Consider the following 18,811-nt stretch of genomic DNA (forward strand, 5'->3'; position numbering starts at 1 on the left):
CAACATTTCCTCAAGAATGCCTCGTATATTCCTCAAGAATTCCTCATATATTCCTCAAGTACTCCTCAAACTTCATGTTACCGTTTAGAGCTTTCGTTACATTGTTCTAACAAATCCACATATGTTCGAGATTTAAGAACAAAGATCTACCACATAAATCTCTCACTATGAAATTAAGAATCAGAGTCTCAGAGATAAAGCCCAACCAAGTCTTCTGATAAAAAATAAATCTTAATTATGTGTTCATATGGATTTTGAATATAACAAATTTTGCGTTCATATATATTTTTGAATGGTGTTGTTTGCGTTTCATTAGTCAGTTTTACAACATCTTCCCTCTTCTCTACATGGTTGATCGGTGGTTCATGATCACATCCCTTCACTCTCTCTCTCTCTCTTTCCTCCTCCCCAAGATGGACCTAGTTTCTTGACAAGTCCACACATATCAGAGATCTCCTAATGGGATTGCTCACCTAAAATCTATCATTAAGAAATTAATGTGCTTATCCACGAATTGGCAGCACACTATTCACAATTATATTACTCCCTCTGTTTTACAAAGAGTATCATGACAGTCTTTGTGAAAAAAAAGAAAATACTCCAGAATGACACTGAAACAAAGGGAGTAGTAATTATCTTATTTGTTAGTTAATTAATGGATAAAATGAAGAGACTGGTTTATGGATTCACAATCCATTGTTTAACAGAACCAAACAAATCGAGTTGAAAACACCTTAACCAAACCGTAAGATCCATTTAGACAAATCACACTAAACGTCCAAATCCAAAAGTATAAAATAATATCCATACAAAGCCAAGAAGAACTAAGTCAGAAAATTCAAAACACAAACGGAAAATAAATCTTCAAGCCACCATGAATCCAAGAGTCTTAGCATCTGCAAATCTTTTCAAACACAAATCTTCAAGCCACCATTAAAACCTGTAAAACAAAGTCCGCAGATTGTTAACAAACCTTTTTGCACCTATCTTTCCTACAAGGCCAAACCTGAACCTGCAAAAATCTTCACAAATCGTAAGCACACAAAAGCAAAACCAGAGATATGGGACAAAAAATAAGAGTTGGAGATAAGATGACCAGAACAGTACAGAGAGATATGGTTGTATTCGCTTTATTCCCAACTTGCACTTGTCATATTGCCCTGACTGTAACAAACAAAATTCTACATGCACTATAGATACGCACCCAAACAACGCAAAGACATACACAATGATACAACACTATGACTATGAGTAACAAACAAGGTTTCGAATTCATACCCAAACTAAGCATGAACAGAATGATTTATTAATTATTAGTGAAGTATGAACGAACCCACAAAAACACAGGGGAAAAAACGGACTACTAAGATAGTTGATCTGATGAAAACAATAAGGAAAACTGAGATTGGTTTCGCAAGAGCAAAACATAAATTTAGGGTGGTTCACATCGTTGCAGGGAAAGCAAGGAAGCATATGCAAGGACTACTACGACTACCAACATGCATGACTTCCACAGAAAAAGTTGTCAGCACTAACCCAATCAATTGAAACTAAGCAAACTATATAATTTTAATCACAGTTTCTGACCCTGCACAAACCTGCACAGCGGAAAATGGGCTGTGAGCTGGATACCTAACTGAATCTACCTCTAAGGATTGTCGAGACATATGGGAAAGAAATTTTGAACTGACCAGATATGATTGGTGGTATCAATAGCCTTCTTGTTGAAAGGACGGCTCCTGATGATAATCGTCCTTCTTCATGTACCCATCGCTGCAATTGTCATTTGCCCTGTTATTTGCACTTTCTTGCTCTCCTTTCTCCCTGTTCCATTGCTCAATCCTGGCACGTCTTTCCTCACTCCCATCCCTAACAGGACTCCTCTGTCTCCTTCCACCAGGACTTCTACTTGTGCTCCTACTCCTCCGTCCTCTTCTGTGGCGAGGACTCTTGCTCCTGTATCTTCTGCTCCTGCTACGGCTCTCACTATCATCATCTTCATCATGCCTTCTACTGCGGCTATGCCTTTCATGAGAGCGATCTTCATGACTACGATGCCTGTAAGGGCTCCTACTTCTGCTACGACTATGCCTGTTTTTGTATCTTCCATATAACTGCCTCCTCAATCCACTGCTAATTGTTTTCAGGTGCATAAAGTTGCAGTATCCACCACGTTTGCAAGTATCTTCCTCGTACTGTCGACAAGTAGCTTCACGGAAGTCGGTGACAGGGGAGAAGTCAACAATGATCGGACGACCTGCGTTTCCAAATATTTCAGTAAAGTAAGACTAACGTACAAGCCTGAAAAAATCAAGTAAACTTGTGAAACACAAGATAGATTAAAAAGAATGAAGCGGTAAACAACCTGCATAGAATCTTCCTTGAAGATTCCGAAGCGCCTTTCCTGCCTGCTCTTCTTCTCGAAACTGCACATACACATTACCAACCTACACAAGAAGATAGAAATATCGATATGATTAAAGTCCAAAAACATAAACAATGATAGAGTTCTTTGCTGGTAACCAAAATAAATGACTTACCAAGTGGTCAGAGATATTGTCACAGATGTTCAGACTCTCAATCTCACCATATTTGTTCAGCTCCTCAAACAGATCCTCATAAAATTCCTGCAAATTCACAAACCACACATACATACATCAAATTCATTCATCCACGTAACAAGATCGCTAATAAAATTCAAAGCATACTTCACAATCTTCAAGAACATATTCCAAAATCCGTAAAATAACAATCAATTTGCACAAAAAATCTCAAAAATTCAAAACCCCATAACATTACATTACATCAATTATTCCCAAAATTCAATCTCCTGGGAAAAAAATAAAAGTTACAAACCTCGAAGTGTTGCTGCATCTTACGCGGTTCAATATGGTTACCATAGACATCAACACCAGGAGTAATCATATCGGGACGCTGATACATGTTCGAAAGGAGAAGCGTAGGGCTGATGCTAGGCTTGGTGTGGAGACGCGAGCATCGATCTCCGTGACGGCAAGCGCCGATTTTGAAGTAGAAAGGACAATTCACTCGATCCTTCTCCGTTCCGAATATAGAAGCTAAGTGCTCCGCCATCTTTCAAATAGCTTTACTTTGTGAAGAACACGAAACCCTTCTTTTTCTTCTTCTTCCTCGAGTCTTTTATAATTAGGTTGCTTTCGCTAAAAGATGTTTCTGGAATACTAGATTTGAGTCATCACTACTTACTTTTCATACCCCTTCCTTTTTAATTTTAACTATTTCCAAACAACCACAAAACTTGTGTTAAATTGGGCCGGGAAGTCGGGAACATAAGTTTTGAAGGCAACGAACAATCACCACCACACCATGTTTGCTTCGTAAACTCATAACCTGCAGAGATGAGGCATTCCAATTGTCTCACTCGGGGATCTCCTTGTCTAGAATGAGAGAACTTAGGGTTAAATGGCCTCCAGAACAAAACTTGTACCTACAAGGTGACGGAGTAAGGTCAATAAGATTCTCCAGAAGGAAAGTCCGGAGTACAGTAGGGAAAGTTTGGACTACAGTAGAGTAGACTGAGAGAGTAGGCAACTTACAACTAGATCATTTTCAACTACCAATATCTTTGATGTATGGAATGACTTGCACTTATGGCAACGAGTTACAACTTGGTCAAGGAACGTTGAACGATCTTTTGCATAAGGCAGGAACTTGAGCAGCAATGGAATTGAGTGAAAAGCAAAAAACTGTAGTGCAAAAGGGAAACCATGGACTGCCAATGATGATTGCTTAAGCTTCTTGAGAAGAGAGATTTTATCCAGCATGTAATCCCCTATTGTTACCATCCGCAGCAGCCGTTTGAAAGAGTTGCGACCCCAAGGATAATTGAGGAAGAACTGAACATTTTTAACCATCTCTACAACTTCTTGCGATGGTTTCAGTGGTTGCGTCCGGCAAAACAATATGCCTTCTACAATAACTATGAGAAAAAGTCGAAACTTACGCCAAACTGGCATACCTGGCTCCGTCTTCAACATATTTACAATGTCCTTAACAGTCGTTGAACCAATTTTATTACCAATGAGTTGATACCAGTACGGAGCATTACCTGAAGCATGCGTAGTAGCTGTAACAATTTCGTTCACTGCTGGCAAAGGAGAACAACAAAGGCCTATAATTTCCTGAAACTCACTCAACGAGAATTTAAGAGGCTGACCTCCAAACACAAACCACATTTGTTCGCTATTATCACTACACAACTGCCGACATAACATCTGGTGAACCAATTGGCCAGATAATGAACATTGACGCACCGGAAAACGGAATAAAGAACCGAGCGGCGATGCCAATAACAATTTTAACTCAGGCAGGTCTTCTAAAACATGCAAAATATCAATACGATATTCAGGTTTAGAGTAAGAGTTGATACGGACTGCATGGCCAGGATAACAATCAACTTGAAAAAGCCTTTGTGGCAGCTGGCCTACGTAGAGAAAAGGGTACAAGGTTTGATACTGATGAGCAATAAAGCATATATGTAAGATAGACATAATGGTTTAAAGGAACATAAACATAAAGATTGATGGACTACAAATATAAGGCGATGAAAACTAAACCCTAGAAGACAGGTTCCGAGGAGAACCCAAGGCCATGACATATAACTAGTAGGATGATACATTACAAACTGAATAATAGAAAACCCTACAACACACATAAACATAAACACTAATAATTTACAGCTATAAGGCGATAAATAATAAACCCTACAATACATTATCCCAACAGAACCCTAACAAAGGAAATAAAACAACTACCATGAGACGTGAGTGGCTTAAACGCCTGAAAACCGCTTAACAATGTACATAATCTTCAGGAGTATGAATTGGCAGGATGAAAAGAAAACATACAAGGCAGCAAGGCAGGCATTAGCAAGGCAAACATACAAGGCTAACAATAGATAATGACGAAACTAAACCCTACAATAAAGTATCCTATGTGAACCCTAAACCCCTCAAACATGTATATGAGCAATGCTTAACATAAGCAGACAATGAAAACTAAACCCTAGAAGACAATTTCCTAGGAGAACCCAAGGGCATGATTAGTAACTAGTAGGATGAGACATCAGTGGTAGAACAACTATAAGGAGAATTGTAATAACCTGTTGATGTGAAATCTAGAGATGGAGTTACAAAAGGATTCATTGACAGAAGTAAATCATTGGAGAGTATAAAGAAACCTGTTATGAAGACAAAGGCGTGAATATTAATTTAACCTACACACAACCTATAATCATGGAAGCAGAGAACATAATATAAGCTGCAGAACATGTGACGGTTGGAAGATGCAGTCGAGAGGAACAACAATTTCAATTAACACATAAGAGAAGGAAGCTTACAATGGAAGGGTCGAAATGACTTTCAATCTGACCGATGATATTGTTTGCAAACTACAATTTACAACTCAACCGACCAAGATTAGAGTTTCGACAAATTTGGAAACACATAGTTGTAGTCGATGGTTGGGTTACCAATGGAAGGCAAATAGCGGTTGCTCTAGAGGCAGAAGGTTTGTCGGAGACGATGAAATTGTGAGGCCTCAGATATGAGACATCATCAAATTATTTTGTGGCTTGGCGAGAAAAAGAAAAATGCGAGAAAAATGGCGAGAAGAAGAAAAAATTATTTTGTGGCTTGGCGAGCAGAAGAAAAATGCGAGAAAAAAAATAATTAAAATATTATTGAATTTGAATTGCATTGCATTTAGGGAGAAGGTTACAAGCGTCTTTTCATGTGACAATAAATGCCTGAATCCGAGAGTACGGGCTAGAGTTCCTAAATTGATAAGATTTTTAAAAAATATATTTTATTCTGTAATTGTTCCAAGTTTTGAAACCCTTCTTCATCTAGTTACTCTTCTTCTTATTAGGATTGACGGTTGATGTTCCTCGAACAATCTGTTACGAAGGATAAATTTAGCCGAACTGGGAAATTATGTAAGAGAATCCAAATCTGGTAGGATTCAGGCTCAAATGAGCTTATTAAGCTAGAAAGAAATATAGAAAATGAAATTGAAAGGAAATAGCTTATCAAAGTTTTAAGTAAAAGTAAAGAAAAGAAGATCTTTAGATTGTCATCAAAAACACAAATAACTTGGATTTAATTTCATAAAAATAAAATAGAGACATCTCTATAGATTGATTCAAAAGAAAAATTTCATATAAATCTCTACTAATAGACTTTTTTGACTTTCATATAGAGACATCTCTCTAGATTGATTCAAAAGACAAATTCATATAAATCTCTCTACTAATAGACTTTTTTGAGACACTGGTAGACTATGAGCCATGGATTATATATGCTATCGAGCTTGCTTTGATAAATTGGGCCGAAGTCCACTTTAAGTCCATTTTCATAATCTATGAGTCAAGAAGACCAAGACAAAAGCGTCCAACCAAAAGTCCTTTCTTTCATAATACATGAGTCAAGAAGACCAAGGGACACAAGCGTGGTTCCATTTGCAAATTTGGGTGCGTGACAGTGCCACTCTATGGTTCCGTTTTCTCGTCTTCAAGTTTGGTTGCGTGGAGTCGTCATCTTCAATGGGGAATGAAGAAGCAGTAGATAAGAAATTCACTTGGGTGATTGAGAATTTCTCATCTCTGGAATCTGCGTGTTTGACCATTCATTCTGATGAATTTGTGATTGCTGGCTGCAAATGGTAAGAAGAAGACAACTTATGTTGTTGTTTTTCTCCTCCAGTATAGGTTTATGAGAACATCCTCCGTTGTTGTCTTATGGTTTTTTTTGTTTGTTAGCAGGCGTCTTATGGCCTATCCTAAGGGATTTCAGAATGCTAGTCATTTGTCTCTATATCTGATGGTTGCTACTCGTAAAACTTTGCCTTGTGAATGGAGAAGACACGTAAAATTTCGCCTAACTGTTGTCAATCAACTCTCCGGTCTACTCTCCCAACAACGAGGTGATAGTTCGTGTTGGGCTTTCCAAGCCCAAGCCAACTCCCCTATTAGTATGATATTGTCCGCTTTGGGCCCAGGTGGTAAAGCCCGCACGGATTTCTTATTGGGCTCCTTCCCAAAATGCCTCATACTAATTGGAGTTGGTCTTGGCTTATATATTAGAAACATATTTTCTAATCTTCAGATGTGGGATATTGTTTGTATCCCAACAAACCTCCCCTCAAACTATGTACCACGATACTTTGGCCTCCCCTTCAGCGAAACCCAAGTACCTAAGCTCTGGTATCCCTTTATTCCTAAAGTATTCTTGAGGCACCCTTCATCATGTCATCTTTTTGAGAGATCCTCCCACACCAAACACAGAGCCCACACCCACTCCCCTAGGTCCACTTTTTGACCTAGACTCTGATACCAATTGTTGGGCTTTCCAAGCCCAAGCCAACTCCCCTATTAGTATGATATTGTCCGCTTTGGGCCCAGGTGGTAAAGCCCGCACGGATTTCTTATTGGGCTCCTTCCCAAAAGGCCTCATACTAATTGGAGTTGGTCTTGGCTTATATATTAGAAACATATTTTCTAATATTCAGATGTGGGACATTGTTTGTATCCCAACAGTTCGTATTTTGTGGGTTCTATATATGTCTGCTTGTGTTTGTTTGTGTTCAGTTAGATCAGTTCTTTCTTCTTGTTGTCTATAGATAAAGAACAATGGTTTGATCAAAATGTTACTCTCTATGGGAATCATAAAATGCTTCTCCTTACCAAACTTTATGCCAAAAAAGTGAATTTCTTGTTAACGACGAAGTCAAGATTACTGCAGAGGTAGATGTTCTTGAAGTTATTGGCGAATTAGACGTTTCAGATGCATCTAAAGAGGTAATTCCACCTCCGAAAAGGATAAAGCTTAACGATCATGGTGCTTCCGTAAAGGAAAGCATTAATGTCTACGGGTTTCAAGTTTTTCCTTCACAGGTAAAAGTTTATTTTCTTACTTTTTAAGAATGTTTGGTTAGATAGGAACAGATTTGAACATTACTTACAGCTCTGAGGTTTCTAACTAATGAGACCATCCAGCCTTTGGATATGAGTATACATATGAGTTTATTATACTTTGTTTCAACTGTAGGCGGAATCTGTGAAACGTATATTGGAAAGACACCCAGATATGACACTAGAGTTCCGAGTAAAGAACCAACATATGAAGACATCATGCATAAATCTCCTACTCCACATAATCGAGACGTTGTGCCAGTCACTGCAAGACTTTTCCATTGATGACTTAAGCCAAGTAAAGAAAGCATTAACATAACTGAAGGATTCGGGGTTTAAGGTGGATTGGTTGGAACGTAAGGTGGAGGAAGTAAAGAAAAAGAAGATGGAAGAGCAGTTTGGTAAGACTCGGATGCAAGAGTTAGAGGAAGAGCTCAAGGTCTTTAAGAAGAAGTGCTCAGAAATAGAAGCTCTACTGGAGAAAGAGAAGGAACAACTGAACAACTTGAAGCTAAAGTGCTCAGAAACAGAAGCTCTGCTGGGAAAAGAGAAGACAAAGGTGTTGGCTGCTGCCAGAACTCCTCGTCTAACGTTGGATGATTTTGTCTGATGACTTGGGTTCTGCTAGGTGTTAATGTTCGTTTGAATCTAGGTTTCAAACTTCCTAACATAGGATGCTAGTATGCTACTTTTGCTAGAGAGACGTATGTTGGAACTGGAAGATCCTATATTTTGTAAAGAGCTAATGTTTTTTTGTAACGATGAATCTGCTTAGACTAAGATTTTGTTAGTTGTTCTCTTTCATGGCTATGTAAACGGATAATTGCCGGCAAAGGTTAAAACTATCTCCACTGTATATCTCTATTTTTTACTCTAATATAGATTAATTCTAAAATATAACATGATTTTTCTCCAATGTGTTACTCTATACTTGACTGTAAAATAGAGGTAGTGTAAAAAAATAGAATTCAAAATAGAGTTACTCTAAATATAGGGTAATCTCATCATTTTCTCTATTTTAAAGTAAAATATATAGTAGGGTTGAAGCAAATTTTACTTTATAATAGATTAATAGAGTTTTGACTCTAAAATAGAGTTGGTTGGAGATGCCCTAAGCTACCAAGTGTATTGCTCAATTTGACTTAAACCGAAGTTGTTTTATAAAACTAGAATTCATCAAGGGAAACAACAATCCCCTCTGCAAAAGAAAACCTTATCGAAGCCGTTTTTAATCTTGTCTTGTAGGGCAATTTTAGGTTTGCGAGTTGATTGACTTGCTTCTTGTATTTTCTCCACAAGCGAAAGCTTCTTCTTCTTTTTCTTTTTTCTTTTTCCAAAAAAAAAAAGGACATAACTACAAGCGTATGGAAACGGCCAATAGAGATTAATTTCGACCCGCGAACACATTGTGTGTAATGTATAACTTATAGTACTAAAACGAGTAGTGTTTAATAATCGGATTCTATTTTAATTCCAAACTAGATTGATGTATTTAAACTAAAATTATATTTTAAGGTATTTGTTTATTAATTTTGTTTATTATATTTAATGTTTAAAATTGTATAAGAGTATTTTGGTGGTTAATTTTAGGATTTAACCCACGAAATGATTTATTTTTACATAATAATTTAATCAAAATAATTAAATATATTTAATATTTTAATATTAATTAATACTTTTTGATAAATACTTTTATAGCACCAAAATAATGGTATTTCAAATTAATGTTAATACTAATCCAAACCCGTGAAGCTATAACCCGTAAAATTGAAGGGTCGACGAAAAACAAAATAAAAGGCATCGAACCTAGAGAAAAGTAAATAAAAAGAGGAGAAGAGTAAACAAAAAGAAGGGCTGAGGCATTTATAAGTTCATTAGTTCTCCCTCATAAAATATAAAAACTTTAAAAAGTCAGATACTGTGGTTTGTTCTCCATCAGTAGAAGAATATAAAAGTCACAACCTTATCATGGGAGGCATAAGGATTGGTTCGGTGATCCCTGCATGGCTTGAAGAAGTCTTAGACATCTCTACATACTTCATCACAATTTCCATATGTGCATCTGCCAAACGAGCATAACAAATAGGTATATTTTCTTATATCGTTGGTGATGCTAACTTGAGAACAGGGCTCAACACTATTTATAGGCGAGAAATTAAGTTGAATATGTCCACCTTTTAATGCAACTAATTAGAGATTTTATATTCGCATAATAAAGATATTGGGAATATGCCAAGTTTTTGTTGTTAAATTAATTTTGAGCCATTAATTTTTTTTTAATATAATTTTGTATATAGAAATTTGGGGAGAATTTTTATTTTAGAATTGAATATGGTAGTTAATTAGGATAACTAAAAAATCGAATGTAGCTGATTTATAGGCTCCTCATAAATTTATATTTTGAAATCGATTGTTCTAAATATTTTGGGAGGATAAAAATAGGAAATTTTATTTGGAATTTAATAGGGAGATAAATTAGGAAATATTTGTTTTTGTTAATGAAAAACGGTTGAATTTATATTTTTGTTTTATAATTTTATTAAAAAATCATTTAATTACAATAGCATAAAATATAAACATTTCTCAACTTCAAGCCTTATTTATTAAAACTGCTGTAAAAATGTTAATATAGATGTTTCAACTTTGAATTCTCGTTGGTCTCTTTTGTTTTCTAACGGTCGTTTTTTATATTTGCATAAATCATTTGGCGCTTCCGGGCATTTATTATTTCTGTCAAAGTGCTCTAAATGACTTGTTGTTTTGGTTGATAACTATTTACAGAGTAATTTTATTATAATATAAGTTGCTCCAATTTCATATTATGACCAACTCATATCACTATACGTTAGTGATCACACATGTTTACTGATCCATTACGTTTGTTATCTATATATATATATATATATATATTGTCAAACAGAGTTCTACAAATTTTGATAGTTTTTTTTTTGTCAACCAAATATATTACTTTTTGTCATTGTAATTTTATAATGGCAAAGATATGTTTTCGTTGTGAGCAAATTATAATTCGTCTTTTGTTATATCAATACATTAAATTTTGTATTTTTCAATGTTTTTAGATGGTTCACTGTGCATACTTATAAGAACCCAATTATGTGAATTTAATCAACTATTTGAACATAAGTGACATTTTCAATATTTGTGTTTAAGCTATTATGATATTTGGTTGTAACTTTGGTGCAAAATTAACATCCAAATGGAGTTGATGTAAATTTTGCAAGTTGGTCAAAGGACAACATGATCTTGTGCATTTGCATATTGATGTTCATCCAAGTGCTAAATATATGTTTAAATTCAAACTTAGTTTGATATTTTTTCGTTTTCTATATATGTTGGTTACTGGTTTATCAATATGTATTTGGTTCGTTTAAAAGATTTTGTCCGTTAGTTTAAGTCAACCGGAGCATAAGAAAGCTAACAATTTCTCAACATTCAAATTTTTGTCTGCAAATAACTCAAATCATTCATTAACAATATTCAGCAAGCATAGTACATAAAGCGAAAAACCACACATTAGAAGAACGATAAATTTTAAGGCCTCCCAATAAGCCTTTAGGTAGATTTCAAATTTTGTAGAGGAAACCATTAACACTTCAACATCTAGCTGTTCTTCCGGCTTTAAAGAATCTCTCTCTGATGGAGATTAACTCCTTAGCAGCTCCACTCATTGTCAAACGGTTCACCGAAGATTCTTCACAACACCTAAGTCCCACCTCCAAAACCAGTGTCAAGCACACATCAATAGGAAAACCGACTCTTAGACCGCTATGAAGAATCAATTCATCTACAATGTCCATGACTCTTTCCGGCAATGCGGATTTGGTGTAGCTGTGTAAGTTGAAGTTTCCCCCAAAGAACTCGTTAGTTGGTCGTTTTCCTGTAAACATTTCTAAAAGGAGAACTCCAAAGCTCTAAGGATGGTTGTCCTCCCATTCCATATTCTGCACCATAACCCATAAAACAAGATTGTATATGAAAAAATAATATATTTATTTTCTATCTAAAACATTATAGTTGTGTGATAGTTTTACCGGGTGCGGCATAGCCGATGGTTCCTCTAACGTCGGTGGAGCTGAGTTGGTTGAGGAAGGATTCTTGGTCGAATTTTAGGAGAAGCTGGGCCAGGCCAAAGTCGCTAACATGGGCCGTTAGATCATCGTCTAGAACGTTACTTGGCTTAAGATCGCAATGGGCTATTTGTTCATGACAATGAAAGTGAAGATAGTTCAAAACAGAAGCCACATCTATGGCAATGTTAAGCCTTTCAAGAAGTGTCAAGGTTCTTGAGGGCCTACGCATCTCTTCGACTTCCTCTTGGTGCAGCCACATATCCAAGCTTCCATTAGGCATGAAATCATAGATGAGAGCTCTGAATTCGTTTCCTTGGAAATCAATACTTGAACAAGCCGTCAATAGTTTTACAAGATTACGATGCCTTATGTCTTTGAGGGATTCACATTTTGCCATAAAGTTTCTCATTGCTCCACGTCTTTGCAAGTTTAGAACTTTTATTGCAACAACATTGTTCTGTGTAGGGAGCAAGGCTTTAAATACGATACCAAAACTTCCTAACCCAATCATATTGCTCAAAGAAAAGCCATCAGTCGCATTTCAGATCTCTCTATAACTGATCTTCTCATGGAAGACATCCATGGCTTTAGTTTCAACTCCTTGACGCCTCCACAGAGATTTATGTTTCCAAATACCGAAACTATAGTAGCATTCTGAAACCTTCCTTCCATTGTCACACTTCCGCTGAAGTTATTGATGGACAGATTTAGATACTCCAACGAGGAAAAATTTGCAAGATATGCATGTATATTCCCAGAGAGATTTTTAACGGAGAAATCAACTATTTTAACACCTTTTAACTCTCTTCTATCTGGAATGGCTCTATCAAAATAATTTCCTTGCAGCCAAATCACTTCAATCGAGAGACAATTACTCAAGGACTGTGGGAGTTGTCCAGATAATTTATTATGCAACAGATAGTTCAACAAGGTACTCAAGTCGTCCAACATCCTTTGGTAGAGAGCCGGTCAAGAAATTACCTGACATGCCTAGATTAATAAGGGAATGAATTTGCATAATTTCCCGAGGTAAAGCTCCATGAAACTTATTAGAATCAATGTACAACATTAGCAGAGAAGTACAGTTACTGAGACTTATAGGTATGGTTCCTTCAAAATTATTGTTGTACAAATACAGTTAGTGAGATTGCCTATAAAAGATGGTATATCTCCTGACACTTTATTTGAACTGAGATATAATCCCTTAAATCTGAAAAGCTTACTTAGAGATTTTGGGAGTGCGCCTGTCAACATATTTTCTTGCAACCCAAGTGTCTGCAGGCTTATAAGATTCCCAATGTCATGAGGAATGCTTCCAGAGATGAAATTTGTTGCTAAGTGCAAAGTGATGAAGTTCGTTGAGAGATTCACTGTTAAGGTAGGTAAATCACCCCCTAGCCTATTATCACCAACATTTAATTTCTCTAGTTTGGTGCAGTTCGTTAGAGCAACCAGAAATCCAAAAGAGTAACTTCCTAAAGAATTGCTATAAAGTAATAGCAATTGCAAATTGTGAAATTTTCCGAAGCTGGGAGGTATACTTCCTGTGAGGTGGAGGCAACGAAGGGTCACTTGACCTCATAAATTTTTAAAAATCTATTTTATATTTATAAGAGTAATTTAAATGACCCCAATGCAGTATAGTTTTCGACCCGTATACAAACTTTATTTAGCTCTACCAGATAAACAAATTTCCACATACATTGAAACAATTAAAAAATCCATAAATCAGTTGGGTAGATTAGAATTTTAAACTCAATTCTAATGTAACAAAATTAACAATCTATATAACTTAACTGAAAAACAAAAATCAGCTAATGATCTAATATTATATTTACTTATAAACAAACCTGCCATAAAATCTTAATTTTCTTCTACCTTTGACGTTAATTCCTTTCCTTTCTTCTACATCTTTTTTTTTTCTAGAGATAAATATTTTCTTTTCTTTTCTTATCTGTAGATTATTGGTAGACAGAATTCTTAATAGTATTTTATAGAATACATATTAGGTAACAACTCGCACTATATGCGGTATAAAATAATTATTTAATGTTTTTACTGTAATTTTTATTTACAAAATCTATAATATTTATCGGTAATTGGAATCTAAAATTCGATTGTGTAGTATATATAAAAATTTTGTATAATAATTAAAATTTAACTCGTGAGAATTATTATAATATCAATTTTGTATTATCATATCATATGAACAAAGAGTTCTAAAAATTCATTTTAAAGATTTTATGAAAATGTAACTAAAGGATATAATTAAGTTAAAAAAGAATAGAAGAATTTAATTTTGGGTGTTAATTATAGAGAAATACCCTAAAATGGCACACATTTGGGTTTTTGTTCCAAAACTAGCACACATGCTAGAATGTTCCAAAACTAGCATTTCTTAATATTGAATAATTAATAGAGAGAAATATTATTATTTCTGGTATATAATTATTATTATTTCTGGGCTTTTACTTCGCCTTCGTCCTCAACAATTTTAGAGTCATAGCTCCGACCAAGCTTGCGATGAAGATTCTGATCTGAGATCTTCATTTCTGATCTCATATCTTTTCAATTAAGTGCCAAAATAATCGACTAAAGCTTCAATTACTTGCCAAATCGATCGACAACTGAAGCTTCTCCAGCTCCAATAGATCCACGTTGAGATCTCATCTTCCGACCTCATCGTCAAACTTCCTCTTTTTTCCTCTGCCACCGCCACCGTTGTTTCAGCCCTGCGAATTCCCACCGCCATGACCGCGAAAATGGACTCAGCGAAGGTGAGCTTCATTGCTATAGTGGGACTGTACGGACCACTAAACCGTCTAATCTATGATTCTGGGATTCATAATTTATGTGTATTAAGCTCTCTGTTTTGTTGGATTGTTATATATATATATGTGTATTAAGCTCTCTGTTTTGTTGGAATTGTTATGGTTTAATGTTTCAGAATTGAGTGGGATAAATTTAATTATGTTTTCAATCTTTGTGACCCTTACGATGGAGCATCGAGGAACTGATTATTGGAAGTGATGCTCTGTTCCATTGCAAAACACAATCACGATTATTGAAAGTGACGCTTCATGAAGGCTTTCATGAAATTCATATTGGCTTTCCTGAAATTCATATTGGTAAATAATTCATATTCGTGAAGGCTTTCCTGAAAATCCTCGTGATTCTTGTGAACATCTAGGTGCAAGTATGGGTGTGTACACTAGTCGAAGCTTTTATGCTATTACATGAAAGCTCAGAGTCGAAGGGACCAGTGACATGTGTTCTTCTTGTACTAGTTGATTCTTCCTTGAAGAAGTTTCAGTCTTAGAACTGTCTCATCCATTTAAGCTAGACAAGACAGATTTGGAATGGTTATGTGAGAATGGTAACTGCTAGTGTTACTGTTAGAGGTCTGCTTTCTTAATATTTTGGAATTTCATTAATATATTAATGAATTTAGGAAGGGATCCGTAACTATTAGGAAGACCTTTAGATGATTTAGGAAGGGATCCATAAATATTAGGAAGAGATCCGTAAATATTAGGAAGACCTTCCTAAACGGATTTTATGAAGTATTTTAGTTTGATGTCTGTGATGTCTTTGAAATGTTTCTTAACAAGATAGAATTATCTTATGTCATGTGTTGGAAAAGTGTGTGATATCTTTGATGTGTTTCATTGTAATGTGTTTTTTTTTGTTTACATATTGATTTCAGCAAAAAAGAAAGAAATAGTGTAAGAAAGTTGAGTATGTTGTTCCAAAGAAGCAACATAGAGTTGATGATGAACAAGATGTTCTGGCAGAGCACCAAACATGTTTAAACCAACCTGAATTTAAGCAAGAACTCTCTAAAGATGTAATCTTTTTATTAACTATTATTTTATGAAGACCATCCTGAATTTCAATAAGACATTCCTAGATATTATTGAACTCTTCATAAATTCTAAACTTATGTGTTTCTAAAAATATTTTTTTGTATATTTTGGATCAATGTGTCAAAAATTAGTAGATTACTCCATTAGTGAGGGTAATGATTTCATTTTTGTGCATATTCTAATGTTTGGAAATCTAAACTTTCTTATGAAAGTCGTCATGAAGTTCAAAGAAATTCTTCATAAAGTTCAAGGAAATTCTTCATGAATTTCATAGAATCATTTCTGAATTTCATAGAATCATTCCTGAATTTCACACAATCATTCCCGAGTTTCATAAAGTTTAGTCACAGTTAAAGCAAAGTCCTAACATAAACATGTGAAAATGTTTTACATCATACAAGTACCAGAAAATCTAAAAAGGTTTATCAAACATCATATATGTCTAAACAACATACAGAGTAAAACTGAATAAAACAACACACTCTCATCTACAGATATCCAAAATATACATGCATCTTGTGTCATCTGCAACATGACATAGCTTAGAGAAATCTTTAACCCCATTTCCTGCGACAAAAATTGAAATCAATGAATAAATTTCAGGAAAGTTTTCATGAATTCTCAACAATGCTTCCTTAATTTTCAAATGTGACTGAGAAACACATCAATACATTAGCAACAAACAATAAACATGTAACAATCAAAATTACTACATCCTAAACCATCACAACTTTCCCTACTAACACAAAAAAAGAAGTGAAAAGGACTCTCCCTATTACATTCAATAGAATTCTACTTTGTTGAAAGAGGAAATTGAAGTGAAGCTAGTGATTAGTGTCTACAAGGGAGTACAATGTACACAACCTTGAACATGAAATTTCATATATGTATCCTATGAAATCATGTAATCACTACTACTAATGCTTTGGTTCTATTAGCAAGAAAAAAAAAACTCACCACTCTAACTTTCTTCAAAGCTACAGCCTTGTACACATTACTATATGTTCCTTGTCCAATCTATTTCATAATTAATATCAAAACTTTACATCATTTAATTAACCCAAAAAAGAAAAACTTTATAATTTAAAGAACTGAGCTTTTAAGGTACTTTCTCGAGCTTTTGATATGAGGTAGCACGACGAGGAGTTAAGTTTTTGATTTAATCGCCATAAGCAGCAATAAGCCACGAAGGCCATCCTTCTGAGTCGAACGGAGACTAATACCCAGACGGTGAGATGAGCCGACAGAGATTGGGATCTGCGAATCTTGGGCTATCTCGTCTTTCTGAACCAGAGCTCGAAGATCTCTCCGACTCTTAGATTCATGCTTTTCACTGACTTAGACTTGATGACTTACATATTTGATTGGGTTTGCCGGTGGAACGTCGTCTGCGATCGAATTTGGAATCGGCAGAGAGAGAGAAGTGAGAGAGAACAAGATTGTTGCAATCTCACGATTTTGATATTTTTATAATTTTATTAATATATTTGAATAATATATAAATTTGTGCTAGTTTTGGAACTTTTGAATATGTGTGCTAGTTTTGGAACAAAAACCTAAATTTGTGCTATTTTTGAGAATCTCCCTTAATTATATTTTTGGAAAACTGATATAAATATTATTAAAAACTAATAACACTATATATATATATATGACATCAATCCTGTGAAAAAATTACGTCCCATAATTAACACTATTAGGTCCTAGGCTACCCGAGAAATGGCTATCAAAGATGTTTAAATACTTAAGTGAGGACAAATTATACCTGAGAAATTGTTTTCTCCGAAAGAAAGTTCCACAATTTGAGTCAATCTAGCCATATCTTCCGGAATTTCTCCTTCCATAGTGTTATTTTCAATATATAGACTTGTGAGGGATGTCAAGTTTCCTAGAGATGCTGGGGTCTTCCCATTCAAGTTGTTTTCAGCAAGATATAAAACAACAAGCTTCGTCAATGACCCTAGTTCTGAAGGAACACTCCCTCCTAGAGGATTTGAATATAAATCAAGGTACAACAGTCTAGAGCAGTTAGCCAGATTGGCTGGAATCCCTCCTCTGAGAAAATTAACTCTCATATCCAAGTAATGAAGTCTAAACAAATTCCCAACACTGTGAGGAATAGTTCCACCAAAAGAGTTATGTAAGAGATTAAGCGATGTGAGAAACGAAAGATTACCAATAGATGGTGATATCACTCCACCTAGTTGCAATCCTCCGAGGTCCAGACCAATCACTCTTTTGTGTTTGTGGCCACATGTAACCCCCTTCCAGTTGCAGAGAGGGAAAGAGTGATTCCATGAGGACAAGATTTTTCTTTTGCCTACTTGAGACCTGAAGTCGAGCAACGCTTGCTTATCAGTTTCATCCGTAAAAACATATGCATCAAGTAACATGAGAGCACTGAAGAAACCAAGTAAAAGAAAAAAATCTCATATTTTGCAGGATAGTGAGTATAAGGGAGGAACCAAATTGTGGTTAGTAAGTGATATGCTCAAATTTACCCTAGAGCTACTCTCTCAAATTAAGAGGTCAATGCAGTACTTAGGGGTCGAATTCCACAAGGACTCAAGACTACACAATAAATTATAGAGTTTTATAATTAAGCTAAACAGATTAAATTGAATTAAAATAAAAGCAATGCAAAATATTAAATAAAAGCTGTTGTAAATTCAGAAGATCAAAAAGCTAGGCCTAGGGAATTTCTCAGGAAATTATGAAATATTAAATCAATCAATTAATTAGGATTCAATCAATTAAGAACAGATCTAGAACTCTAAACAGTTTTGTAAATTAAATCAGTTCTCACTGCAAATAATATCTAAATTTAAAACCAGAAAATTCAAATCTCTTTGTAAAATTCTAGGTTAAATCAGCAATAAAATCAGGTTTAGATTGTTCACAAAATT

General features: G+C 35.2%; 4 protein-coding genes and 3 pseudogenes across 8 annotated transcripts; 1 reads left to right on the forward strand and 6 right to left on the reverse strand.

The window, feature by feature from the left end:
- Positions 1–718: 718 nt before the first annotated feature.
- On the reverse strand, positions 719–3,461 carry LOC104710939 (splicing factor U2af small subunit B). 5 transcript variants are annotated; one of them, XR_755153.3, is made up of 6 exons: positions 2,857–3,461; positions 2,541–2,627; positions 2,366–2,447; positions 1,692–2,257; positions 1,537–1,598; positions 719–940 (listed from the first exon to the last, which is right to left on the reverse strand). XR_755153.3 is itself a non-coding variant. In XM_010427595.3 (5 exons), exons 1-4 carry the CDS (start codon positions 3,091–3,093, stop codon positions 1,710–1,712), a joined length of 954 nt encoding a protein of 317 aa, XP_010425897.1. In that variant the 5' UTR covers positions 3,094–3,461; the 3' UTR covers positions 719–940; positions 1,692–1,709. The 5 variants fall into 5 exon arrangements, 3 of the variants coding, with proteins under 3 accessions (XP_010425897.1, XP_010425895.1, XP_010425894.1); XR_755152.3 differs by having other exon boundaries at positions 1,537–2,257; XM_010427595.3 differs by lacking the exon at positions 1,537–1,598.
- Positions 1,613–8,558, forward strand: LOC104715248 (MATH domain and coiled-coil domain-containing protein At3g44790-like; annotated as a pseudogene).
- On the reverse strand, positions 3,251–3,893 carry LOC147938254 (uncharacterized). The gene is made up of 2 exons (XM_087467308.1): positions 3,576–3,893; positions 3,251–3,466 (listed from the first exon to the last, which is right to left on the reverse strand). The coding sequence occupies exons 1-2, from the start codon at positions 3,891–3,893 to the stop codon at positions 3,251–3,253; spliced, it is 534 nt and encodes a 177-aa protein (XP_087323434.1).
- LOC147938255 (uncharacterized) lies at positions 3,897–4,529 on the reverse strand (the record flags this gene model as incomplete). Its single annotated transcript, XM_087464045.1, has 1 exon — positions 3,897–4,529. A coding segment is annotated over exon 1 (633 nt), but the record flags the coding sequence as incomplete, so codon positions are not given.
- Positions 8,559–11,562: 3,004 nt separating the features above from the next.
- Positions 11,563–18,322, reverse strand: LOC147938256 (putative LRR receptor-like serine/threonine-protein kinase At3g47570 pseudogene; annotated as a pseudogene).
- Positions 11,978–12,550, reverse strand: LOC147938257 (putative LRR receptor-like serine/threonine-protein kinase At3g47570 pseudogene; annotated as a pseudogene).
- Positions 12,556–18,298, reverse strand: LOC147938258 (LRR receptor-like serine/threonine-protein kinase EFR). The gene is made up of 4 exons (XM_087465547.1): positions 17,671–18,298; positions 13,263–13,514; positions 13,021–13,149; positions 12,556–12,893 (listed from the first exon to the last, which is right to left on the reverse strand). Exons 1-4 carry the CDS (start codon positions 18,296–18,298, stop codon positions 12,556–12,558), a joined length of 1,347 nt encoding a protein of 448 aa, XP_087321673.1.
- Positions 18,323–18,811: the final 489 nt, after the last annotated feature.

This window comes from Camelina sativa, chromosome 9 (genome assembly GCF_030686135.1).
Source record: "Camelina sativa cultivar CO46 ecotype springtype chromosome 9, ASM3068613v1".
In the NCBI taxonomy this organism is placed as follows: domain Eukaryota; kingdom Viridiplantae; phylum Streptophyta; class Magnoliopsida; order Brassicales; family Brassicaceae; genus Camelina; species Camelina sativa.